The sequence below is a fragment of the Labrus mixtus genome, chromosome 1 (assembly GCF_963584025.1).
Source record: "Labrus mixtus chromosome 1, fLabMix1.1, whole genome shotgun sequence".
NCBI classification, from domain to species: Eukaryota; Metazoa; Chordata; class Actinopteri; order Labriformes; family Labridae; genus Labrus; species Labrus mixtus.
The window spans coordinates 27,470,431-27,497,582 of NC_083612.1; the positions used below are offsets into that span (position 1 = coordinate 27,470,431).

Sequence of the window (27,152 nt, forward strand, 5' to 3'; positions counted from 1 at the left end):
ATAACCTAACAGGTCCTTACTGGCCTGCTGAAGTTTTCACTAGTCTTTGGCCTGGTTCCCAGAATTCTGTGTTTTGTTGCTGCTGACACTCCCAGCTTTGCTCACTATGGGCCAGCAGAGTGTAGTGAATGTGAGGCTTTTGTCTCTTCATCTCCTTTCACTCATTTAAATCCCCCAATGCCATGAGTAATTCTCTGTGTCGCCTTCCTTATGTGGACCCACTCTCTCTTGCTGAACCAGTCTGATCAGTTGAGGAACACACTGGGAAACACTTCATCTGAAATCCTAGACACATAATGATATTTCCACAATAACAACAGTAAAGCACATTTGTCTTCAAGTTGCTCATAGCAGGCATGCTCGAACATGCTGTCTTGACTGTGGCACCAAAATGACGGGCTAAAATCTTTCAGCAGGTGCAACTGGTGAAAATGTTGTGTAATTTAGACTGCAACCTGTAAGAGCCAGCACTGTACCCAGAACATAACTGTGCCAGCGTCAGTGCTGGTATCATGTGGTGGACATCTTTGTGCAGGTCTTTTACCAAGTCAGAGGCAAAAAATTGAGTGGAAAAAAACTTCTATTGCAATTAAGGGATAACCAAGACCAACTGCTTTTTGCATTTTCAGAGTTGGCTTTAAAGATTTGTATGTAACAAAAATTGAATTTCAGTCCCTGACCCTGTTGAAGTGCTTGGCCTTCAGTAAGATGGTAATCCGTGACCACCATTTCTTGCTTCAGTATTTTAACTTCTTTAGTTTATGGGCTTACTTGTGAGAGTAACCTTTTTTTATAGCCTTTTTATTTTGGGTATATGCCTTAATATCCTTACAGGTAAAAAAAAGTCTGCAGCGTTTCCATGGCTTAACCACTATTACTCTTACTGAAGGAGAACTGAAAATCTGGATTTAACTATAGAAAGTAATCACTTTGCTGTGACCTCAACATGTCAGTATGTTAAATTCCAAGAGTATAGGCTTTATGTGGGCTTGCATTATTTTATAAAATTATTTCTGCGACCTTAAAAAAATACAGAACATAAATGTGTTGAATTGATAAGAGAGTGTATTTACTCATTGTGAAAGGCATGGGATTGGCTGAATGCAATGTATGTATACTTGCTGCTTCCTCATACTGTGAGAAAAGGTCTAGCATGTCTCAGGGTCCGCTGTATTTTCTTGTGTGCTCTTGTCTGACCTGTATTTCTTCGTCACGCCCTTTGCTCTCCGTAATTTTCCACAGTTTAAATAATCCTGACTCACTTATATTCGGAGGCTCCAGAGAAGTGACAAGTGTTGTCACAGTAAGTTTACTCATTCCATAGTGCGTGTCTTTATCATATTGAGCAATCTTAATCAACACATCTTTAATGACCATGGCATAATTTGAGGTATTGGTGTCAACTATTCCAGTTGTTTTAAGTTTATTTTTAGCAAAAAAGTACATGTCTTCTTTACATGTGAAGAAATCCAGTCCACTTTAAACCCTTCCCGGAACAGCTTGGGTTCTTCCACTTTAACTGCTCCAGTGTAAATGCAAACTGTTCTCACATAGAATAACACTAATCATGATCATTTCCTGGATGGATGCATTTAGAAAAATACACAGAAGTGACACAATTTATTTTTTTACCTATTTTCTGTCTTTTGTAAGATCCTTTTTTTTTGTCTTTTCTCCATTTGCTGTTACTGTTCATTGTCCAATGGGAAATAGATATATTGAAGTGAAATGCTCTTTTACTGATAGAAAGGCCTCTGTGTTTTCAAAGTTCTGTAAGTTATTTTTGTCACTATTTTTATTTGGAAAAATAAACTTTTAAATTCATGACCGTATTATGAAAAACCTGAATAAATAGTTATAAATAACCATACAACAGCATTGTGATCCACACTGAGCTGATGTCAATGTCATCCAGTTGGTGAGAGGTACCATGGCAACACAAAAACTTAATATGCTATTATATGAATATATAAAACATTTCTAGCTGGCATATACATTTAGATAAGCTGTTGTTGAACCCTCCCACTGTATAGGGCTGACTTGAGTTTTATAAGACTGTGACAAACATTGAGACACAATTCCTCTTTTTGATGCTCTGTAAAGGAAACATGCAGTTTTTCATTTTGCAATCTTTTTTCCAAGAGGAAGTAAAAGAACTGACTGTTGTCTTTAGATAACAAATCAATTGTATGCGCAATTGTCATGAAATAATTCATTTACTCTAGATGTTTATTCTTGATTTTAAAATAGATAAATAAGCACAAGGTGAATTGAATAAGACATTTTGTCAAATGAATTCATATCAAAGAGTGGGACTGTGTCATCGATGTTATTATTTCCCAACACAGAAAGAGAAAACAAGACAAGCTGTGGGTAAATTTCTCTGTTTCAAAAGTGTTAAAAAATAAGAAGTGGCAGAGGAAACCACAGAATAACCAGCTGTAAACTTACTGCGCCCTGACCAATCATGTTACCATACCTCCAACAGGAACGTTTTTTTTAATCAGAATAACATCAACAAAATGCCAAAAAAAAGGTCTTCATAAAGAAATGTACATTTAGACAGGTTTTAAGGAATATATTTTTATCATTCATATTGAATAAATGTAAGTACAGTATATACAATATATTTTAAATATGTTTTCAGTATTGGAAAAAATATATATTTAGAAAAGATATTAAACAGGTTGTTTACAGCATTGGACAATTGATTCCCACTTCCTCCACTTCTCCGTTGTTATTTCAAAGAAAACAAGCGTCACAACAGGCAAAATATCCTCCTAATAAAAAACTAACTTACACACAGCTATTTTTACAGAGATAGAAAACATGAAGAATCAGGATGGGTTATTTTCACACATTTTTACTAAGATATCCATTTGGTCTTTTGTTGTAGACACACACTGGGAGCTGTTGGTCTGGTTGCTGTGCCTCTTCGACACAAAGGACAATTCTCTGTTGCCCTCACCTGGGGAGGTGCTGGAGATGTGGCGGAAGAGCTTCTGGATGCCTGTGTCTCTCAGGGAGCTTCTGAAGGAGCGAGCTGCAAACATGTACAGGATGGGGTTGACAGTGCTGCTGATGAAGACCAAGGCCCCGGCAATAAAGGTCATGGTGCTCCTTACATCCTCCAGGTAAGCTGCTTCATCAGGGAACGAGTTCCCCATGGACAGGATGATGAGTGAGAGGACATTTCCAATGTGATGAGGCGTCCAACAGACAGCAAACACCACTACCACACTGGCAATCAGGACGGTGGACTTACGCTTGGACTTGAAGGTCATCTGAGTGATTCGGCTGCACAGGCAGGCATAGCAGACTACCAGGACTGAGAAAGGCAATATGTAGCCCACTAGCGTCTCCAGCAGCACACACACCAGCTCCTGGGCCACAGAGGTGTAAAACCGGTACAGACAGTGCTCCTCACCAGAATCCTCTCCTACCACCTGTGTTGGGATGACAGGTATGCTGAACAAAGAAGCTGCAGTCCACAGAGCCAGCAGAACCTTATTCAAAGCTTTTTTCCTCTTCCAGCCGGCTGAGGCAAAAGGATAACGCACAGCCACAAAGCGCTCTATACTCATGAGAGTAATGAGGAAAACACTGCTGTACATACAGGCATTGATCATAAACACCATAGCTTTACACGAGGCTTCTCCAAACACCCAGGAGTGAGCGAGGGAGTATATCCACACAGGCAGGGTGATGAGGACCAACAGGTCAGCAACAGCCAGATGCAGGATGAGCACCACAGTGTGGGATCGCTGCTTGACGTGTCTCAAGATGGTCCAGATCACCAGCAGGTTCCCAGGAGCTCCTACCAGGAAGGACAGGCCCAGGATCACACAAGCCACCGCTGTCCCACCTGCAAACTCCTCAGGAGCCATTTCCCCAGTAGAATTCCGCTCAAGTGAGAAGTTCATGGTGTGAGTGTGTGTGTGCTGACAGGGGCGTCTGCATGAAAAGAGAAACAAACTGCTACACAAGCAACTCTTCACTTCCCTTTAAGAATAGACGGCACAGGAAAGGGGTTTCCTCACTGGGCTATTAGAGACACAGTGCGGTGATTCATGTATGCGTCATAAGATCACGAATAAGGGTATAAAAAGAAAACTGTTGTCAAAGTGATTTAAAAAACTGTTGAAAATAAGTTAGAAAAACAAAATAAGTTCTGAAAAAAAAGATAGAGAAATATTTAAAAGTCTTCTAAGTCGACTGATTGATAAACTAATAATGTACAATGTTAAATAATATTATTATTTTGTTCAAGTCAGAAAACAGACACGTTCATTTTTTTGTACAGAAAACATCACACTATAAAGAGGGTGACACATGTTTTAGTTTTTTTAAATATTCACAATTCACCATATTCACAAGGCAGCCATTTTTCTCTGACTTCATGCTCAGGGTGGGAAACTGAAATGTTGCTTTAAGGTCGAGCTGCTGTGTTGATTGGAAGTAAAGAATCTCACCAAAAAAAACCTGTTTTAAACTGCTCCAAGATAAATCAGTCACTGAAAAGAACAAAAACCTTGTGGGAAATAAAGTATGAGGGACAGCATATTTGTTAGCATTAGCTTCTGTTAACAACAGCTAACTTCAGCATTCAACCACTAAACATAGGAAACGTCCAGACGGGCCAGTGTGTTTTTCTTTCAGGCTAAAATAAAGGTGCTAAAATGATTGTTGACAGTATATTTTAGACTTAAGTCAGACCTTTGAAATATTATCATGTCACATTATCAAACAGCGATGTTGGCTAGGAAGTGGTTACATATGAGCTAACGTCTAGAGGTGTCTTGTCTAATTTGCTGTTTTACTTTAAAATATGACTTACATCAGAAAGGATTTTCCCTATCAGCCTCTTTTCAGTTGCTCGACAGTGAGAAGCTAAATGTATACCATTTTTTCTGTATACATTTATACAATTTTTAACCTGAAAATACAAAACCAGAACTTTAAATTGGCATATAGGCCTATTCATATTATCTTACCACTCTGACTATGATGTCAGGGGAAAATGGCCACTGTAAGAATATATCTGCCTAAATAAAGCAAAAAATTATTAAAACATTTGGTAAATACATTAATATTGCAGTCATGTGTTTGCTCTCATTTGACATCTAAAGTAAAATGAGGAACTGGGATAGTAGGAGGGAGTGAATAATTACATGGATAACTGTACATTACAGTTTTATAGCATTGTTTTACATGTCATATAAAGGCTTTCAGTGCTGTTGATCATCTGCTCCTTCTTGATAAAGTTTAGTCCTTCAAAAAACTGCTTAATACAATTGTCACATCTCCACAACGTCACTGTGACATGGATTTTTCTCACAGAGTTGGACATCAGATCTTTCTACTGCCATCTGGCTGCTCTGATGTTGTACTACCAGCTCCCTCATTTTGGTGGTGTGAGTGACCATTTCCTGGAACAGCCGCACCAATCGGGACTCCTCGAGACTCCCTCCTCGCAAAGAAGACGTATAACACAGGATTCACTGAGCTGCTGATGAAAACAAGGGCACCTGAGCTAAAGACAACACCCTCTGGCACACATTCATGATCTGTGCCTGGTCTTAGGATGCAGAACATATCAAAGATATTGATGACATGGTAAGGCAACCAGCAGAATATAAAGGCTATCACCACAGTGTGCACAAGACGCATGGATTTCTGTTTGGAGCTGATGCTCATTGTCCTGAGCTGTGCCGCTACTTGACAGTAACAGATACTTAGAATGATAAAAGGGACAACAAAGCCCACAAAAGTCTCCAGACTAAACAAAACAATTGCTTGAGTAACAGAGCTGAATTCTTTGATGAAACACTCATTGGTTGCTTTGCTTTCAGGGTGGGTAAGTAAAGAAGGCAATCCTAGAATCAAAGCAAGGATCCACAAAAGTACAAGACATCTGTTCATAACACTTTTGGTCATCCAGCGCATCATTAAAAATGGATGACAGAGGGCTAAAAAGCGCTCAATGCTCATCAGGGTAATAAAGAAGATGCTGCTGAACATGCACACACTCACAACATAAACTAAGGCCTTGCAGAAAGCCTCACCAAACACCCAAGAGTTAGCCAGGGAGTAGATCCACACAGGCAGGGTGATGAGGACCAGCAGGTCAGCATTAGCCAAATGCAGGATGAGCACCACAGTGTGGGATCGCTGCTTGACGTGTCTCAAGATGGTCCAGATCACCAGCAGGTTCCCAGGAGCTCCTACCAGGAAGGACAGGCCCAGGATCACACAAGCCACTGCTGTCCTGCCTTCAAATCCATCAATGAGCATTTTCTCTGAAGAAGACTGCTCTGTTGAGAGGTTCATGGTGCAAGCGTGTGTGCTGATAGAATATAGAGTCTGCTTGAAAAAAGAAAAAAAGTGCCGCACCAGCCAGTTTTCACTTCCCTTTACATTGAAAAGGATCACAAGAGAGTCCCAGACATGATAGGTCAGGAATGAAAGTTTATGATCTCATGTAGGCTGAAATCGGTTCTCCCTTCGTTCAAACGGTCTGTTTCGTTTTTAATATAGCAACTTTAAGACAGTGGAATCATTGTTATGTTTATGCCAGTGTGATGTAATGATTAACTCTGCATCGATAACAAATGTCAAAGGTCTTTCTTCTTCCTCAAAATGACAGAGTGCGTGCGCCTTGCACTGTGTTTGTTTATTTCATTATTGCCATCCTTTGCTCAAGAATGTGAATCAGAGACAAACTGTTTAATCTGTTTCTAACATTTGCTACAACAACATTTAAAAGAAACTTGTCAAGAGACTTACCTGCTGAGTAAAAGTCACCGTCTCTCTAATGATCACCATTGCAAGGTATAATGTAAAAATATTTTTTTTGTTCCCTTAAACGTGCTATTTCTTTTTCTTTACCACAGGTAATTATCTCTGGTGTCTCTGGTCAACCGATAACCACCTGTAATGAAATAACATGAATTCAAACAGAAAACAGTTATGGGCTTGTAACAGTACACAGTTGCAAAAGTAAGGAATGCTGGTATAATTTTACCCTTGTCCAAAACATCTTTGAGATATCTACTTTTATGTGATTCACTGCATTATTTCTGATGTGACAGATAAAAAGCTCGTAACAACCTATACTGTTGTATTTGTAACCATGTTACCACACACCCTAACTTTGGATTCTGTCAGTTCAATCTATTGCATGTTTAGGAACTATTTAAGGAGTTAATTGTTAACTAAACTTTCCCTGCACTGATACAGACAGAATTATTCCTCAACAGAGAACAGTGTTTGAATATATTTCTCCTATAAAACCACTTTTCCTCCATTTAAAAAAACAAACATTTTCCCTTTTTGTGGGGTAGGTTATATGGATTTGCCGTACAAATTCAAAAGAAAAAAAGCTACAGAATTTGATAAGGCTTTCGTTTTCAATGGTGGCCTTTAAATGTATAGTTCTTCATGGAAGTGATCTGTAACTGAATTTAAATTGTATGAGGATCTACTATGATAGCACATGGTGACATTATGCTCTGCGTGCAGCTTTGTTTGTGGCTGTGTTTTATATCAGATGATCTATTCTTTGAACTATGTTGTGGGATTTCAGAGCAGATCATTTAAGCAATGACAGAGGCTTTTTTGTAGCAGTGACTTTTGAAAATATCTAAACACTTATTCCTGTTGTGCTGCTCAGACTCCTTGCATCCCAACTCATAACATTATATTTCCAGGTAGGCCTACATACTGCTCTGGGACCTGGGGGAACAAATCTAGGTTACATTTTTCTAACTTGGGTTGGTATTGTAAAATCAGGAGAGTACAATGAAGAGGATGTTATGATAACTAGGTTAGGAATAATTATGACACAGTCATCTAAACAGCATAATGAACATAAGGACGTGTTATGTCAGGAAGCAGAAACTGTAGAATAGAAACCTGTTAGATCTACAAATAGAGGCCTAGCATGACAAAGAACGGACATTAAAACTAAATTAATAGAAATAAGGCTAAAAAGGAATACCAAAGTTGAGTTAAAGTAGACTTTCCAAAGATAACAGGACTGATAAAACTCTGACAAACCCCACTGCAATAGTTAACCAGCGCCAGAGGATGGCGGTAATGCAGTAAAGGACACAAACTTTAAACCTTTAAACAAAGCGTAGAAGAAGAAACAGCTTCCCGTCAGCTAGCTCCCCCTGTCCGGTGAAGTAAACATGACGATGTTGACAACTACGATGTTCTCAGTGCAGTCGTCTTAAAACTATTGCACTGAATACAACAACTGACATTATCAATTATTGTCGACAAGGTTTGTGACGAACTGTAAGTAATGATTTATTATGAGTCGATGAGTAGTGCTCGCTATCTGTGCTAACTACGTAGCTTAAGCTAGTGTTGGGTTACCTAACGTTAGCCAGGTGTACAGCTAATGCCAGGGGCGTTGACTGCTTATAGCACTACTCGGGTTTTAACATGGTTACAGCCCCACTATATTCTATGTTTTTGTTAACTTCTACTCTCACAGGTTGTTGATCGGGACAGACAATTTCATCAAGCTGAGAATTGAACCATAAGAAACGGAAATGCCTCTGCTGTTCTTGGAGAGGTTTCCTTGGCCCAGCCTGCAGACCTACACGGCACTGAGTGTGGCTTTGCTTGCTGGCAGTATCTTCAGTGCCTACACCACTGTGACAGACCCGGGCTTTGGTGCCTTGGAGGCCGAGGAAACACCAGCTCACACTGATGTGGACTTGGACCATCTTGACAGTGGCATTAGCAGCACAGAACTGGCCACCACTGTACTGTGGTATCTTGTCACTGACAGTCTCTTTGTGTGGGTAAGTGTCATCCTCTTAAGTACTTTGTAATGCCCAATAAGATGTTGTCCTTTCAGAGACCAAGTGTCACTTTATTCTCTATACCCCTCTAGGTGTTAGTCAACACTTTCTGTTGCTCTCTGATGCTTATAGCTAAGATGATTCAATACGTGGTCTTTGGCCCACTGAGAGTCAGTGAGAAGCAGGTGAGTCTGTTTACTCCTCTTGAAATTATTTTATTATGCCTCAAGTTATTTACCTTCATTGTTCAACTTATGTTCCTTGTTTTTGGTCCCCAGCATTTAAAGGACAAGTTCTGGAACTTCATCTTCTACAAGTTTATTTTCATCTTTGGAGTATTGAACGTGCAGACAGTGGAGGAGGTGGTCATGTGGTGTTTGTGGTTCTCTGCTCTGGTCTTTCTCCACCTTATGGTGCAGCTCTGCAAAGACCGATTTGAATATGTAAGTATTAAAACTAAAAGTTCACTTTTTATATTCTCCTAAAGGGCCGTAGAAGCGTACATCTAAGACTTGCTTGTGTGGAGACGTGTGGCAGTCCAATAATCCTCAATGAATCTGCTTCTGTTCCTATAAAACTCTCATCATTTATTTTCCAATGTAAGTCCACTTAAAATAGTTTCAACAAAGTTAGTGACATTATACCTGACGTTCAACCATCATCAGCTGACAACACAAGTTGTAATCTTCTTCATGGGTCATATTGTAAGTAATTGAAATAGGAACCTGATATGATTGGATAGACACTGAATGTAAAGATATTTGTGTTTTTTATAGTAAAGCTGTTTGTGGTGAAACTGTAGCATTATAGAGATTATATTATTTCTGTGTTTTGTTATGATATTGTATGGTTAATGATAGATAGGATTTATTACCTGGTCCTACGTATGATGCTCTTGAAACATGATAGAACTAGACCTGCATTGTTTGTGGCTGCCATGTTTCTCATCAGTGCCTAGAATAACCAAGCATTATCAAAAAAAGCTGATATTTGAAGACATCCAATGAATGAGCTTTTAAACTTAAGATGAGTGAGTGTCTGACAGCAACTGCACTCTATTTAGTTCTGGTCCTATTAATAGTTCCTTGTACTGGCTTGTTAGGCCACTGATACAGTTTCAGTCACAACATTGACATGACCCTGTATCAGTGCCCTGCGTGTTGGAGTAAACAAAATATCAGATTTAAACAGCTCCATGCAAGCAATGAAATTTAAAACATTGAATTGATATGTCGCCCTTGTTGTAATGCAGACTTGCTTAGTGTACTAAAGGTTATTAGTGCTAACAGTGGTGTCTGTGAATGTCCTGTGCTTCAAGGAGCTCTGTGTTTGTGGAACTGTCTGATAGTCTCTCAGCATTGACTGTCGATCTACATTTTGAAATTTTCCTTTTGAGTCTGTCAGTTGGGTTTAGACCAGCTGTCTTCCTTCCTGTCTCCCTTTTTAGTCGGGTTCTAGCTTTGAGGTTTACAATCATGTAGGTCAAACTGCTAAAGATGAAACGAAATGTAGGTTAGAATACTGTTGTCAGTGTGCTGGGGAAAAAAAGTTTGGTTTTTAAGTTTTACAGAATCCACGAGATCTATTTTTGTTCTTTTAAGTTGCTTCTATGTTGGTATTGATATCGTCATTCATTTAACTTCCACTGTTGTGTGAACTTGTGTGTGTTTGCTACAGAAAAAAAAACCTTTATATTCTTTAAAAAAAAACGAGTATTCCATGTGTGAGTAATTCTTTAAAGTGTCAGAGTAATATGTTCTACTTGAGCAAGTAAGGTTTTTTTACCTGCTCTTTTGTAATGTTAACAGACAAAGAGTAAGGTATTTTACCTGCTTCTTGTAAAGTGTCTCGAGATAACACTTGTTATGAGTTGACGCTATACAAATAAAAATTGATTGATTGATTGATTTAACCGGAACACACGCTCTTGGTAAAAAGTAACACATCTAAAATGAGAAAGGTGCAGTCCACTTAAGATGTACATTTTGTTTCCCACAGCTGTCTTTCTCGCCCTCCACTCCCATAAACAGTCATGTGCGAGTACTTTGTCTGCTGGTCTCCCTACTGCTGGACTGCTGTGGCTTGGCCGTGGTCTGTGGTCTGCTGGGAGCTTCCCATGGCATGCACACCCTCTCGTTTATGGCAGCAGAGGTGAGAACCTTTAGCCACAGCTGTATTAAAAAAAATGGGAGCCTGCTGTGTGGGTGAAGGCATTTTGTATTTTAGGTAGGGCAGGGTCAGTAATGAGTAATGATTCCCTTTTTCTTTTTTTTTTGTTGCTATTTACAAGCTTCAGTATTTAGCCAGCTCTGCATAGGTCTTGAAACATTTCTGTGTTCTAACCTCTCTCCATTTTTCAAAAGCATCTCCAATATTAATCATAATTTTTCGACCTTGTTTCTGGTTGTGAAGCTTATTAGAAGAATGCAGAGACTTTTTAGGTCGGGTAGAATCAGTGCCTACTGGCTCTTGGGCATTGATCACTTGGGGACTGGAAACATCTCTAATGTATTTATTCACAGTCAAGCTTTTTCTGCGAAGAAAACAAGGGCATGTTTATGCTTGATATTTAGGATTACATTCATAAAAAGGGGAGGTTTTGGCTATTAGTCATGTAACTGTTCTTTGTACCAGTTATATCACAGAAGATACATTTTTAATTTTGTTCAGGCATCTGCTTAAAGAACTACTTTTTTTTTCTTCATATGTTGGGTTGTTTTCATAATACACACGAATAACATTGTTTTCCCCCTGTATACTTTCTTCTTCAGTGTCTGCTGGTGACAGTACGCACAGGGCATGTCATCATGCGGTAAGTCTCTTTAAAGCTTCACATGCACAATCAGCAGAAGTCTGGATGGCACAGCTAGCTCAGATTTAGATTCAGGGCCTTAAGTAACATTAACATCAGTGTGAAAGGCTTCTGTGTTCCAAAGAGGGATGGATATAAATACACAGGCAGTAGGAACAACTTTGATCAGATACAGAAGCTTAAGTCGTGTTAACTGTTGTCAGAAAAAGCTCTGGGGCTGGACGGCAAAATGTTGTGTTGTCACCAGGGATTTCTTTTAACCCGTGTTTCTTACCACTGGTTTTCTTCTGTTTTTGAAGCATGTTGGCCTAATGCTTCTGCACATATTGAACTGTTTTCTCATTATTTAGCTAGTCTATAGATTCATCCATGAAATAGCCACACCATCAGAAATACCTGACATGTGTTTCCTGGGCTGTCATAGTCTGAATGAGCTGCTACTGTATGTCCCCTCACAGATACTCCATTCATTTGTGGGATCTCAACCATCCAGGGACCTGGGAGAGTAAGGGCACATATGTCTACTACACAGACTTCATTATGGAGCTGGCGATGCTCTTCCTGGACCTCATGCACCATATCCATATGCTGGTAAGACACATGGGGGACTGGAGTTGGATATGTGATTATTCTGTGTATTTGTTCTCTCTCCTAATCTCTAACCTTCACCCTTCATTTTTCTCTCATTAGCTTTTTGGAAACATCTGGCTGTCCATGGCGAGCCTGGTTATCTTCATGCAGTTGCGATATCTCTTTCATGAGGTCCAGCGTCGCGTACGCAGGCACAAGAACTACCTACGCGTTATCAACAACATGGAGGCCAGGTGTTACAATATTTTGATCAAAATGTTTACCTCGTGGTTTTGTTGCACGGTTTGTCTTTTGAAGCTTGTCTTTTCTGTTACTAAATGACTGAACTTTATTTGTGCAGATTTGCCGTTGCTACAGCCGAAGAGCTTGCAGCTAATGATGATGATTGTGCCATCTGCTGGGATACTATGTTGACAGCACGCAAACTACCCTGTGGTCATCTTTTCCACAAGTAAGGTGTTTTCTCAATCAGCCGGATTATCTTCCATACAATGAGTCAATGAAGTAACTGTTTTATCAGCATCAGTGAGATTGACCTGAAGTCCAGATACTACAGACTTGTTCTGAGCTCTACAATAACGGTTGAGATAGATGAGATATAACTTGTGCCTCTCTGTAATTCCAGCTCATGTTTGCGCTCTTGGCTGGAGCAGGACACATCATGTCCAACATGTAGGAAATCACTGAACATTAATGGGGACGGGGGCCAGGCCAGAGGCCAGCAACAGGGCGGGGAAGACAATATTGGCCCAGCAGGAGCTGCTGCAGATGCTAGACCACATATCAACCAACACAATCACTTCTTCCACTTTGATGGTGAGTCTAAACGAAAAGACATGTGGTTACATCAGATCCTATTGATGTGAGAGCAAATTATATAATCCTTACAATCTCTTACAGGATCCCGCATTGCAAGCTGGTTGCCCAGTTTCTCAGTGGAAGTAATGCACACCACCAACATCTTGGGAATGGCACAGGCCAACAACTCTCAGCTCATGGCCATGGTGAGTCCGTGTTTGCCCTGGTGTTGGCTCCATGAAAAAATGACACAGTGATAGCTATTTTAAGGACACTTACTGACAGTTTCTTTTTACTTGATTTGTATAAAATCAATGTTTCCATCATCACTTTGCCTTAATATTTACTCCTAATATTCTTGAGTAGCTGCTCCTTGGTTGTCTATGATGCCAAGATGTTCTTCATGTCCTTACTTTGCTCTAGGCGTGTTAGAAAATACTGATGAACCTTGTAGTTGTCATGTTGTATCTGTTATGATAAACTGAATTAGGAAAACTGATAATCCCTTTGCTCAGACCGCATAAAAAGTAGTGCTATGACTATGACTTTGCAGAAATGACATGAATACAATTTTAGATCCTTCAGTTCTGATTTCATGTGTGTCTTAATACCAGATTCTTGACAAAACACAGCTCTCAAATAGTTTTTGAGTACTAGGTTACTGCTTGTCAATACAATGATAAATGTTTTATTTAACCAACAGAAACTCTGTAATACTGGAGAAGATGCAAAGCATATTTTAACATCCAAAGATAGGCCTCTAGTTTTGTGCCTAAATAAGTTATCTTTTGCTCTCTTTGCATTTGATGCACTTCCTTGTCATCAGGCCCATCAGATCCAGGAGATGTTCCCCCAGGTGCCCTCCTACCTAGTAATGCAAGACCTGCAGCTGACCCGCTCAGTTGAGGTCACCACTGACAACATTCTGGAGGGACGCATCCAGGTGCCTTTCCCCACACAGGTACGCACATAAGTCAACGTGGGGGGTTGTTGGCGTGTTTTTCTAACTTATTTTATTGATTATCTGTAAGAATGAACTTGTTTAAACTGTTCTGCAATAGCCGTTTTCAAGTCAGTTCTTCTTTTGCTTTTTTGTGTCGTTTACATTCCTATGGCTTTTCTTGAAGTTAAAAGCAAAATTCTTGTCACATATTTAGTCTGTGTTCCTCTCTCAGGCTATAGAGCGTGGCCCCATACAGGTGGGCTCTGCATCAGATGAGCAGGAAGGGCCCAGTGGAACAGACGAGCAGGGCTTCAGTGAGCCAGACAACATGGAGGTCAGAGGAGGTCGCTTCTCGAAGTCGGCAGAGGAGAGACAGAAAATGTTAAAGCAGAGAAAAGAAGAGCTGCTTCTGCAAGCTCGCAGGTTTGTACACTACTTGTTCTCCACCTATGGCAGGCATGTCAAACTGTGTTAATGGTGAGAAGTTGATAAAAATGTATGCATGTGTGTATTTTAGGTCTTGATAGATTTGGCATCACAGCTCATCTTTGTTTGCATAAAATAGACCTTTCCACAGAGATCAGTCTTTGAACAAAGGCTGAGCAAATATAATGTTTAAAGGTCTTCTTTGCTCAGCTGTTAGACCAGTTTAAAGGTTGATTCATACTTGACTAACAAGTCGTCAGTACATATGATCCCTTTTGCTAGAGGTTTTTGGTTGCCTGTTTATTCCCATTATCTTGATTTTTCTGTATGCATGATGATTTATTGTTTATTACTTCCTGTAGGATATATCTCAACAAGAGTCCAGAGGACCAGGATGATGATTTGCCTGGACTGGAGGAGGACATTATTCCTGGATTGGACTTGACTATGCTGAGACGTAGAACCATGGCAGCAGCTGCAGAGAGACGCATGCAAAATCAACAAGACCCAGCACCCTGAGACACAGCTGGGCTTCAGCAGAGGAGTCATCATCCCAAGAGGCACCAATAGAGCTATTTGCCCAACCCCCTTGGTCCATTTGGTGTACAGTCAGTGGTCATCAACTCAAAAAAATATATTAAAAAGCATAACAAACATGGCCTTTGGACTGTTTTGGGCTACTGTGAATGGTAATGGAGTATTTGGAGCGTCAACATTTGCGTGCAAGTCAATAAATGCAAGGTTATGTTACCCTTTATTCATGTGCCACACACTACAACCACCAGCTTCAGTGGGGAGTCAGTATCTGCCATAGTTGAAACTGTTTTTCTTTTTAAAATAAGCATGCTTTCCACTCAGAAGACTCTTTGTATGAGAGGTCTTCAAAGGTTTCATCACTAGTTTTTTGGGTCTTTTTTTTTGTTTTTTATCAAAACTTGTGTTCATTTGCTGTTTTGCTCATTATGGAAAGCTACATTATGTCAGATGATGAAGCTCATCTGATCTGTATCTGTGTTATTATTTTACACGTTTTCAACTGTGAATTAAGTGTAAGCAAAATAACAGTTTGTTTTTGTTTCTTACTTTGGAGTAAGAGAATGTCACTTTAGTATTGTTCAGCCTTTCTGTCAAATATGAATGTTTCTATCAAAGTTATGCTGCAAACAAAAGTGTTTTGGCCCACATGGGTTTTTCCTGTATTTAGTGTGTAATATCATCCATTGCAAACAGTTAGCGTTTTGTTTGTCAACAAGAGGAGGAGTGGGCATGTCAGACTTTGTTTTCTTACACTGCTCTCTTGAGATGCATAGGCATCAAGAGGGATGTATTACATTTTGAATGAGTACAAGAGGTGTCCTCCTCTCAGTCTTTCTTAATCTACCATGTTTTACTTAACATTTTAGTCTGAATAAGAGTATTATTTCCCACTAAATAATTTAGTATAACAATGAACTCCCTGGTCTTATGGCCTGAATGACTGAGAGACTTTATAACAATGTGTTGAGAGTGTTTGATATGTGCGCCTTTGTCTACTCACACTGAGGACTTCTAATTCAAAATCACAGCGAAAATAATCATCCTTTGTTCAAAGAAATACATTTAATAATTTACAGCAATGCACAACATGAACTAGGCCCTTGAAACATTTTTGGTAATGTCAAATTTCCCTGAATCACTATCTGATGGAGACATATTTACGGACACAACAAATGGAGTTTGGATTGTTTCATTTCTTATTTCAGTTTAAGGGCAGTTTGGGTGAGATTTGCATGAATCTAGACAATTGATTTTGCTTCCTTCCACTTTATCCCAAAGAGCAGCACACAACCCTTCCACTAAAAGCTGAAGTGTTGTGATCTTATTTTGGTTTGTTTTCTGTTGCTCAAACTCTGTTTGGGGGGTTTGGAAAGGATATATAGGATTTATTTTCAGATTTCACTTTGTCATAGTGCAAAAAAGAAACTGGACAATTTGTTTTCTTTTTTTCCAACAGCTATTTAAAAGTTACCATGAATTACTTTGTTATTCATGGGCTATCTTTCATAACCATTACTTATTTAATAATTTTGACTAAGCTTTCTTGTATTTTGTGCCTAAATCAAGAATGGTTAAGTTATGGATAATTTCTGTAAATCTAGATTTTGTAAGATATGTTAATACAAAGGACTCAATAAACAGAGCTTTTAAAGCTTTTTAACAAAAACTGTTATTTCATATTTCTTCTAGGAGGCCTATCTCTCTTTTTGCCCGGCATTTTCTTCGAGCAAACAGAGATTTATGTAGATGTAGGGACCAGAGCATTGTTGCTGGTAACAGTAATGGATAATAAATGAAACGCAGGACCTTTCAGTTTATTAGTCCAGTGTGTGTGTGTGTGTGTGTGTGTGTGCGTGCGTGCGTGCGTGTGTGTGTGTGTGTGTGTGTGTGTGTCCTGGACTGTCAAATGCATAGACTCAAAGGTAAGTCGATGTATGCAGCTGCAGTATTAAAACCGATAATCGACGTGTTAATCTGATTAGAGTCATACATAGCCTCAAAATGATATGAAATTGTATTTTTGTATACTAAATTAGGATGTAGAATATAACGACGTATTGACGTCATTTGGCTGCGCCCCTCACCTCCAGCGTCTCTGCCACGTCACACAGGAGGACACATGCCAGGCGGAAACACCCACGCTGTTCACTTTAATGATGAAGCCCAACCTCATTCAAAAGTAGAAGAATTTCTCAGTTGTCATTATACGAAACCTCAGTCTGGGACTCGTTCAGTTGTTCTTGTGCGTTTCTTCCTTTTGGTAAGTAGTTCAAGGCATATGCCAGTTACCTAGCCAGCTAGCTGCTTAGCATGTGAGGCAACCCACAAGAACCCAAACTAAGATTTAATGTGACTTTTGAGTTTAGTTACGACACCACTGGAGCTGGATCTTTTGCTTTGGTGAGCTGTCACAGTATTAATTGGTTTGTTGCTAACGCTAAACATTACCTTTCTGACATATTGTGGTCTGTGTTTTACTATTTGGTAAAATGTAACACTGTCCTCTACAAGGAAATAATCTTCCGTCTTGGTTCTTAACAAGCCCTTTAAACAGCCTCATAAAGACTGTACGGTCGGGAAAAGATGACATCACCATGTAGTGTAATTGCGCTTCGCTGCCATGGTAACCAGATTTAAGACCCGTCTCGCTCAACTACGTTGTGTTGAAAAAGCTCTTTCTTAAAGTCATCAGCAGCTTCACTAATGATGTTACCTGTTCACCTAGCCAGGACTCTTCTCATATTACATATCCTGGAACAAATCCTGAAAAGGAAATCATGAGTGAAGAACAAGAGAATGATGTCAGATTTTTTTTAAAACCTAAAAATCAAAAGGTGAACTTTATAATCAATTGTTTTAAAATAAAGTGTGCTGTTAAAAACACCTGTTAGGTATTAGGCTGTTTTTAACCAAGTGAAACTGTATTTGTCAGGTCAAAGTTCTGTGCTAGAACAAACATAATGCCAATCCAGCTTGACTCTGTGACCATGTTAACCACCATTTATGCTTAAACAGTATCTTAGATGGAGAGAAAAGCGTAAAATTTCCTTACACACACTTTTGGGTGTGTATGTCATTGGACTTACCTGTTTGTTTTTGTGGCTTTACCTGATTGTTTCTTACGCAGAGACTGAGGAATGCTGCTGGACGAGACTCCTCTTTTTGAGCCCTCCCTGCTTCAGGAGCTAGACTGGAGTAGTAACATGGTCTCATTCTCACCCCCTCTCTCCCCGTCCAGCCCTGGAGAAGGCCTGGTGCTCAGGCCGCTCTGTACAGCAGACTTTAACAGGGGTAAGTCAGAGATGGGAGGAATAATACCTTCATGTTTTGGTACTCTCAGGATCAGAATCTGATGAACACATAGATAGCGCTGAAGTCAAAGTCATAGTGTTTGTATTTGACAAAAAATAAATACATAAATAAATTGAAAACAGATAGAAACTACTGATATGGAGTCTAACTTCTTGGCATTTCGCCGTTTTTTTGGTCTGTGTTTCAGGATTCTTCAAAGTTTTATCTCAACTAACTCATGCAGGCGACGTCACACCTGAGCAGTTCACAAGTAAGTCATGCTTAGCATTATGCTGCCCCTATATTACACACAAGTGAGATTTTTGATTATATAGTGCAGAACTCTCATCAATATTACAATTTGTATTTTAAATGCTTAAGTGTTTTAACTTCTCAGATCCCATATTTAAGAGAAATAACCCTCCTTCTAGAAATCACTTAAATTACAAACCTTTGTAAATAGTTATATTTATATGGTGTCTGTCTTCTTCCAGAAAAGTTTGAGCACATGAAGGCAACAGGAGACTATTACGTTGTGGTGGTGGAGGACACAAATCTGGGACAGATTGTTGCCACAGCCACATTGATCACGGAACACAAATTCATCCACTCCTGTGCAAAGGTAAACTCAGGTGAACAGCAGTAATAAATAGTTAACCACCATAAACCAAAGGAGGTCACATTCACTATTGCATGGTTACAATACATTTTTATTGACTGGGAAAATGCTCAAAAATCAAGTGTGAATTGAAGCGCCCTCTTCTGTGTTTGGTTTATAGAGAGGCCGGGTGGAGGAAGTCGTTGTCAGTGACGTGTGCAGAGGGAAGCAGCTCGGCAAACTGTAAGTAGACCTGCTGGAGTCTGACACAAAGACGTTTTGATCTGCCCTTTTTTAAAATATTCAACACCTTTTATTGGTCCCAATGAAAATGATAAGTGCAAGAGAATTAGATGGACATTTTTTGTATACTTTTTTCAACTCTTTTTTTCTGTCCCTTTTTTATAGGTTAGTTTCAACCCTGACTCTTCTCAGCAAAAAACTGAATTGTTATAAAATCACTCTGGAATGCGCAACCAGAAATGTAACCTTCTACCAAAAGTTTGGCTACACTGCCTCAGATGAGACTTACATGCAGTGTCGATTTTCCGACTGAGGACAACAGGAGCTTTAAACCTTCACTTTGGGGTCATGGAGCCCAAGTTTACACGCCCAATGACATCAGAAGTTTCCAAAATTGTCTTTAGACTTGGCAGAGCTGCGAGGATGAGCATTTCAGCATACTTGAGTAAACATAAATGACCTAATTCTACATCATCTTACACCCCTTTGGTAACCATGGCTACCTCAGCAGGGTGGAGCTCTGTCATAATCTCCTCCCCCACCATCTGAAGAAAGGAAGTTACTGTGAATGTAATGTTTTATTGTGTTTCATTATAATGAACTTAATATGAATCATATCTGCAACTGCCATGCAACTAACTCTAGGTGAATACTTTTGCTTTGGGAATGAATGGTAGCAAATGAAATTATGTTTCCAGAGCTTATAGTCATTTAATAATCCACTACAAGACCACAGCTTCTCATGTTCACCAGAAAAACCAAGAATGCTTGAAGTAATAACTAATGATCAAGACTGAAGCTTTGTCTCATTAGTCACCAAGAACAATGAACCAAAGAAAAGCGGCCTCTTCCTTTACTGTACGTGTCATTACTTTTCTAAGGGGTTTTACATGTTTTATCTTTTTTCTTTCTTATTTGTCTGCTTTGGGAAAAGTGACCTTTCTGTGAAAGTGGTGTTGCTGGACTACAATGAGACGTAAAGTAGAACTATCTAGAAGTCTGTTGATAATGTAGAACATTTCTAGTGAACAGAAAGCTTACATATGCTGAGGCAGGGGTAAGGACATGATACAGGTTTTATATACGATCAATATTTTGAATGGTCACAAACATGACATGGATCAAAACATGATGGGTGTTGGGTGGCAGATAAATAAAATATTTTTTTGTATAAAGATGGTTATTTAACTTTTAATTTTGGAGATTAGGGTAAAAATATTTAATGTAATTTATTTCCGAGTTGTTTAATTGACATAAAATATTCTATGATCTACAACGTGTGCATTTATATTTCTACTTGTCAAATATATCAAATGTGTTCAGTTTTGGTTGTAAAAAGTGAATCAATAGTTCTGCAGACACTGTTCATGATATTTTAAAGTTACTTTGAATTTAAATGATTTTACATTGCTGTTTTATTTACTGCCCCAAATGTTTCAAAAGTCTTAACAGATTTCAGCCCTCAATGTACTCACATGGTCCCTTAGATCACCACACAATATGTTAACATGTACAGTAAGATCTCCATTTAGAGTTATAGAAAAGTTAAAGATCAAGAACCTGTAGGATAATCTATATTTACGACATGTGACTGCTAGATGCAAATTTAAAATGTAACATCTTGTAAAGAATGTCAAGTTGTGAAGCAATTATAGAATATAAAAACACAGCACAAGATGGAGTCAGACTTTTTTTTTAATAAGCAGTGAGTTATTTTCCATTCCTTAGTATCCCACATTGAGTCTGATATTAGTCTTTTTTCCTATTACTCCCATGTTAAAGGCATTAGCTAGTCTTCTCTCATGTCCTCCACTGGGCGACGTCCTGGCTACTTTTCCTTTGTCGACTGCCCCATTCTGGTCGTCTACACAAATTCAAGTATCGAAAGTGCATTATTGCAATACTGTCCCGCTGCAAATGCAAAAATGCTTTAAATACTATAAAACTGCAAAAAATCTCCCATCAGTGCATACAGCTTGAGAAAAGAAATTATCAAATATTCCCAATCCCCATCACCACTGCATGTCTCAGACATGAGTGGTCCCGCTCCCTCCCTCGTCCCTTCCCCTTAGAAAAAGTTCAAATATGTACATTTTTAATCCCATTAAAAATGTAAAAAAAAAAAGAGAATAAAGTATTGAGTGCACTGCGCTGCCACACGGCAAAGTATCAGCAAAGCTCATCCGTTCTGCGCTGCTGTGACCTGCATTGCTCCAAAGTCATCATCTTCCTCCAGGCTGCGTTTACGGCTCCCTGTTAGATAAACACAGCAAAGAATAACTTAGACATGCAGCTTACAAATACAACAAGAAAACTAGATGAAAGCTCATGAACTAGACCCTGAACACTTCATGATCTGTATCGAAACAACATTATGTGAGACCGACTACAGCTGATCTTTAGATCTCCACGATTTTGAATACAACGCTGAGTTTTTTTTAAATAGAAACATTCATGTTGGTGAGAAGAAAAAAAATCAGGTTATGAAATCCTCCATGGTCCACACAATGTAATTTGCTTTCATTTGAATTTGAAAGAGCTAAAGCTTCAACACACACGTTTTCTCCTGTCCTACTGAGAGGAAGAAAAGACTGAGGAAACAAACATCTACAACCAACTTAACGAGTGCATCATGTACAAACCTGGCATCCCAGCTTGTATGGAGAAGGACCTGCCTAACTGCATGGGTGACATCATTTTTATGGTCAATTTGGCTAAGTAGATCGCTTCATATTCCTAGGGAAACAAAACACACATTAGATTAAAGGAGTTTAGCTTCTTATTCATTTAGATCATGTTATTTGTACTGGGACAAGTATGACGCAAGTCAATGCTAAGCTAATGATCAATGCCCGATCCTGCATGGTTCTTTAAAAATCAGGAAAAATGAACAAAGAATTCCTGAGATCAAACCTACATTCTACATAATAATACATGCAAAACAGAAGAAAGACCACAAACTAAACCCGACCCTGGAAACTGGCATGACTAACAGAAGAATATTTCAGTTTGATCTCATTAGGATTAGAGTTTACACTGACACTGCGAGCAGGGTACAGTTTTACACTCACACAGCTTTAATATGTAACATTTATCTAACAATAAACATTAACTACTGGTGTTTGTCTCTTGCTTGTCTGAATTCACAAATCCAAAAGAGCCAACTCATCCTTCTATTGAAAGAAGGACTGTGAAATCAATCCCCATTTGATCACTAAAGTCTGAATGGCAATAAAGAGGAGAAATGATGTCATTTAAACTAACAATACTTTCTCACTCGTGTACACTTGACACTCTGGGTGGCTTTCATGCAGTCAGAGGAAGCTCAAGACAGCTATTAGCAGCCCTCAGATTATTTGTTTCCAATTAAGTGGTGGAAAAAAAAACTGCTATTCAGATTTATTTTGGATTCAGGAGACATGTGACGAACACCCATAGTGTCTAAAACATGAAGAACAGCAGATAGACATAAAAGCTGAGATACAGCTCATTAGCACTCTTAGATATTTATTAATTTATCACACTTTTTATTGTTATCACACATTTTTCTCAGATTGTGCAGGCCTACTCGACAGCCAGATGTCAGATTTACTCTTTTCCTGCAACATAAAACAAGGCTCGACTCAAAGGAGACTGTAGAGACTAAAGATTGGAACATAACATCTGCAGCATCACACCAGAAGTGGATCACTCGTAAGAGAAAAGGTCACTGCAATAAGCCTGATAAGATCTGCAGCCATATTATTCACATCCACTCTTAATAACCTTCACTTTTCAAAAGGAATGCTGCTTTAAGTACTCAGTCATACATGCTCTGACATGTTAATGTCAATGAGCTCGGGACATCATATTTTCTCTATTCACAAGTTAGAACTGGATGGATTTATAGATTATATATGTTACTTATTTTCTCTTTTGATTCATGTCATTTGTATTTCATCAGTATGTCTTCAAGTGAAAAGTTACCTGTAGCTGATGCACAAAGCCCACATTGGGGTTAATGCAGAACCTCCTCTCTTGAACGTGGCTGAATGCATCCCTAAAGAGTGAACATACGATGTTACAACCAGAGCCTCAGAAACATCGAGTTAAAACACTGCAAACAGCAGCAGTGATGACAAGCTGTCAATGTAGCAAGCACCTCTATATGTGATATACTTCATATTATACTCCGGCATGTTTTTATAGGATTATATAAACTATTTATTTTCACTTCTACCAGGTGGAGAAACTTAATGTGAGGGAACAAAAAAAATCTTACCTGTATTTCATCCCAAATGTTTCCATTAGGTATGCAATCACTAAGGCGGCACTGAAAGAGTGAATCAAAAGAGACACAGTTTGGTTTTCACAAATATTATTTTGGTTCTCTGCTGATCCAAACTCCAGAGTCAAAGAGCATTTAAGACTTCAAGAATAAAATTGGTAGATGTGAAGCCAGTGGATTAGATACAGTGCATGAACAAGTTTATTTATATGAAATGGTATGATACAAAACAAAAACAACGCACCTTCTTGATATCCCTGCATTACCATGAACCAGTACCTTTCCTTAAAACACAGAAAAGTTCAGTGATAAGAATGTTTTTTCCTACGTGACTTTGTGATTAGGAAACATAGAAAGTGCATCCGTCCTTACCTCCTGTTGCTAAGCAGCTATCAATAAATTCTTTAGTCTGTTAGGGTAAATAAGAAACAGAACATAAGGCGTAATGTAAATGTAATAGCTTTCAGTCAACAAGGAAGAACAAAGAGAGCAGATTTTTCAAACTTACTGAAGGGAAAAATCTTATTATATTTTCCACTGGATTGTCAGCAATATCTAACACAAGGTATCTGAAACAACAACATTTAGAACATGGGTCAGCATTTCAAAGTCAACATTTCAGACGACAAATACAGACCGCTGCTCACGTTAAAGAAGATGCCTTTACTTACCTAAATGAATGAGGGAAATTAGGTTTGATAAAATTGGCTTCAATATCTTGGCGGACACAAACTATATGTGTTATGCCCTGTCTCTCAAGAATTGGCAGCTACACAAAGAGGGCAAAAAAAAAAGGCAGGGCAAGTTTATTTGCGTCGCACGTTTCAGCAACAAGGCAATTCAAAGTGCTTCACACAAGACGACAAAGAGGAAACGAGGAAATAGGTTTAAAAAAATCATTCAAATAAACCATTTACAATCACAAAGAAGATCAAATAGGAAATGTCTTTGAACATAAGATCCAAAAGAAATATTATACAAAATATATAAATAACCTCAAATTTGTAACATGAGCTTCTGAACCGAGAGTATATCATGTATTTATTTTTGCTGTGTCACTGTCTTCAGGTTCCACTGGTAAAGAAAACAGTAAACACATTACCTTGCTTTTCATTGCAGCAGAGTAAGGACCTAAAAAGAGCCCTGGCAAAATCTCCTGAAAACACAGAACAGACAAAGTCATCAGTGACACCGATGATCGACAGCATGTCTCTTAAACCAACATCATGCCTTTAATAACTCATGTGTTTGCTTTAGGCGTTACAGCTTTGCATTTAGTGATGGACAGCACGACAACAGCGTCCACACAAAGACAACCAGTCAGCAGATCAGTTCATATCAGTAAGACAGTCTATGCCATCTTAGCCTTCAGTGTTTGGTTTAATAAGCTGCACACTTAATGGCTTTTAGAACTAGAGCTGATCTTCATGGTTAATGGAAGAAACCATTACACTGTTGTTGATGAAGATGGAACAATATTGCAGATATTTAAAACACTATTTAATGAGAAGGAGCAGGAATAGAAATAAAAGGTTTCTCCTGTCCCTCTACAGATGATAGAATCATTTTACATACCTGCATGTCCCGTCTCATTGGATAAGCCCAGTCCTGTTGAAAGGGAGATTCATATGCATCGTGAGAACTGCGTTCATTTTTTGTTTTTTTACAAGTTGTCATGTTGATGTGAGAGACAATACTGCAGGTTTTCAATCCACCGGACAGGGTAAGATATGTAAAGTTCTGTACATACGTGGCTAATTCTTGGAGACTTTCTATTTGGCACAGATAACATTTAAGAGATGTCGAAAAACACATGAGATATGTTGGATACACAAAATTGTGCAACGTTTCCTAAAACAAATAACAGCGGGGCGCATATTTGAGCGGCCAGACAACAAGGCTGTGGAGCCGGGGTTAGCTCAGGTTAGCCACACAGACACAGGAGCTAGCGCAGGCGGCTCTGTCTCTCACCAGAAGCTCCTCCTTGGTCGCGGGCAGAGACGGGAACTGAAGTTTGTTCTCCTCGTCCATCCTGCTGTCTGTTCGGGTACCACGGGCCCGGTTCTGCGCGCGGTATCGATGGTTTTCGCGGCGGGGTTAACTGGACAATCGATGCAATTTGTTTTGAGGCTCCACATGCATGTCCGCCATGCTGTCCCCTGACAGATGTGTCACATGACCGCACGGCAGCTCGCGAACAGGGCTCTTTGAAAGTGGGGACGGTGCAACAGCGACGACCCGCGGGCGATTTAGGAAGCGCACTGGATGAGATAAATCATTTTATGAAAGGTTTTCCATCCATGCTGCGATATTAAAAATGAATCTCATTACAAAACACAGAGCACACGACAAAATCCATATTCTTTATATTATCTGTAATCTAGTATAGCATGCTCACTGCACCTTAATCTGTATATTATAATCTGAAGAATATACTTATATTTATAGCATTTATTTATATTTATAGCATCCCATTAATCCAGCCACATATACCCAATAATTCACATTTTTTTGTCTACATCTGTAAATTTTGTAATTACTTGTACATAGCACAGATTCTTGCACTTTCTGCTTATTGCACTTCTGGTGAGATGCCAAACCTCATTTTGTTACTCTATACTTGTGTATGTGTAATGACAATAAAGTTGAATCTCATCTCTCATCTCAAAATGCATTTTGAACATTCATCTGCTTTGTCCAAATGAGACTGGATCAGTTTTCAAATAGCACGAATACATTGTTGTACTCCAATAATAGGATAGGATAGGATAGGATAGGATAATACTTTATTGATCCCCAGAGGGGAAATTCGGGCGTTGCAGCAGCACAGACAAGTAAGCTCAAAATACACATTAAACAGAATAGATAAGATAAATAAAAACAAAGACAGGGGGTATATACAAGTACAAAATGAATGATAAAAGTTAAGTTAACTATGCATGGAATTGAGACAGTATTTGCAGAGATGATTAAAGTGACTTGGTATGATAAATAGCAGCAAGTCATGTAAAACAGCAGAGAAGAGGGGCAGTGTTGTACCACAGTAATGCAGAGATAATGTAGACTACTCTACTCTTAATTTGTAACATAAACCTCTTCATTCATTTGGCTTACCTGTTGGACAATGTTATTTATTTTGCTTTTGAGTTCCAGCTTTAGACAGAATTCACTTTATTGGTGAATATGGCGGAGAGACAAAGTGACTGAATTCAGACACGACCCATTCTTGTGCAAAATAAACAAATACATAGATTCATTATTTTAAAGAAAAACAAACAAGCACTGTAGTAATTGGCTATTGGGAAATGATAGAGTTGGATGACTTTGTGTAACTTTGGGATATGTATTCTTTCTGAAAAGCTTAACATGTTTTCACATCAGGCTTCTACAACAGCTTCTACAAAACTGTGATTTTCTTGACTTGTCAAATTATCTTCTATTTTATCTTATAGGGCTTTATAATTTTTTGATGTCTGATTTTTACAAGTCTGCACTAAACCAACTTAACCTACTGTTTGTTATCAGCAGAGTATTGCTTGGCCATAAACTCATTTTTCTTTTTTCTTTTCTAGAAATGAAGCAGAAGCGAATGAGCTTCAGTTATCTACCATCCTTTAAGACATATCCTACCATATTTTTCTATTATGAGGGGTCAATAGGAACATGTGACAGAAGAAAATGACTGGTATGTGTGCAGGTATGAATATGTCAGTGTTCATCTCGGCTCAAACGACTGCTTAGAAGCTATCCTCCAAACAACAGTGTTGTAACCAGAGATAGTCAATTCACATCAGGGGGTGACCGCAGAGCCTGATATCATTTAAATGCAG

General features: G+C 38.9%; 4 protein-coding genes and 1 pseudogene across 5 annotated transcripts; 2 read left to right on the plus strand and 3 right to left on the minus strand.

Annotated features, from left to right (window-relative positions):
* Window positions 1–2,482: 2,482 nt before the first annotated feature.
* Window positions 2,483–4,509, minus strand: LOC132975912 (C3a anaphylatoxin chemotactic receptor-like). The gene has a single exon (XM_061040802.1). The coding sequence runs from the start codon at window positions 3,921–3,923 to the stop codon at window positions 2,838–2,840; it is 1,086 nt and encodes a 361-aa protein (XP_060896785.1). The 5' UTR covers window positions 3,924–4,509; the 3' UTR covers window positions 2,483–2,837.
* Window positions 4,510–4,728: 219 nt separating this feature from the next.
* On the minus strand, window positions 4,729–6,526 carry LOC132975914 (leukotriene B4 receptor 1-like; annotated as a pseudogene).
* Window positions 6,527–8,503: 1,977 nt separating this feature from the next.
* On the plus strand, window positions 8,504–16,589 carry LOC132975923 (E3 ubiquitin-protein ligase AMFR-like). The gene is made up of 13 exons (XM_061040823.1): window positions 8,504–8,816; window positions 8,909–9,001; window positions 9,095–9,259; window positions 10,815–10,967; window positions 11,588–11,628; window positions 12,087–12,219; window positions 12,319–12,452; window positions 12,560–12,670; window positions 12,845–13,035; window positions 13,120–13,223; window positions 13,844–13,978; window positions 14,193–14,383; window positions 14,749–16,589. Exons 1-13 carry the CDS (start codon window positions 8,562–8,564, stop codon window positions 14,903–14,905), a joined length of 1,863 nt encoding a protein of 620 aa, XP_060896806.1. The 5' UTR covers window positions 8,504–8,561; the 3' UTR covers window positions 14,906–16,589.
* Window positions 16,590–17,020: 431 nt separating this feature from the next.
* Window positions 17,021–20,730, plus strand: gnpnat1 (glucosamine-phosphate N-acetyltransferase 1). 2 transcript variants are annotated; one of them, XM_061040833.1, is made up of 6 exons: window positions 17,021–17,190; window positions 18,059–18,214; window positions 18,423–18,485; window positions 18,709–18,836; window positions 18,994–19,055; window positions 19,221–20,730. In XM_061040833.1, exons 1-6 carry the CDS (start codon window positions 17,043–17,045, stop codon window positions 19,366–19,368), a joined length of 705 nt encoding a protein of 234 aa, XP_060896816.1. In that variant the 5' UTR covers window positions 17,021–17,042; the 3' UTR covers window positions 19,369–20,730. The 2 variants fall into 2 exon arrangements, with proteins under 2 accessions (XP_060896816.1, XP_060896823.1); XM_061040840.1 differs by lacking the exon at window positions 17,021–17,190 and having other exon boundaries at window positions 18,000–18,214.
* A 3-nt stretch (window positions 20,731–20,733) lies between these two features.
* Window positions 20,734–25,505, minus strand: styx (serine/threonine/tyrosine interacting protein). The gene is made up of 11 exons (XM_061040854.1): window positions 25,294–25,505; window positions 24,898–24,930; window positions 24,425–24,478; window positions 23,994–24,091; window positions 23,831–23,891; window positions 23,695–23,731; window positions 23,567–23,606; window positions 23,317–23,367; window positions 23,022–23,094; window positions 21,698–21,791; window positions 20,734–21,308 (listed from the first exon to the last, which is right to left on the minus strand). Exons 1-11 carry the CDS (start codon window positions 25,351–25,353, stop codon window positions 21,235–21,237), a joined length of 675 nt encoding a protein of 224 aa, XP_060896837.1. The 5' UTR covers window positions 25,354–25,505; the 3' UTR covers window positions 20,734–21,234.
* Between the last annotated feature and the right edge of the window lie 1,647 nt (window positions 25,506–27,152).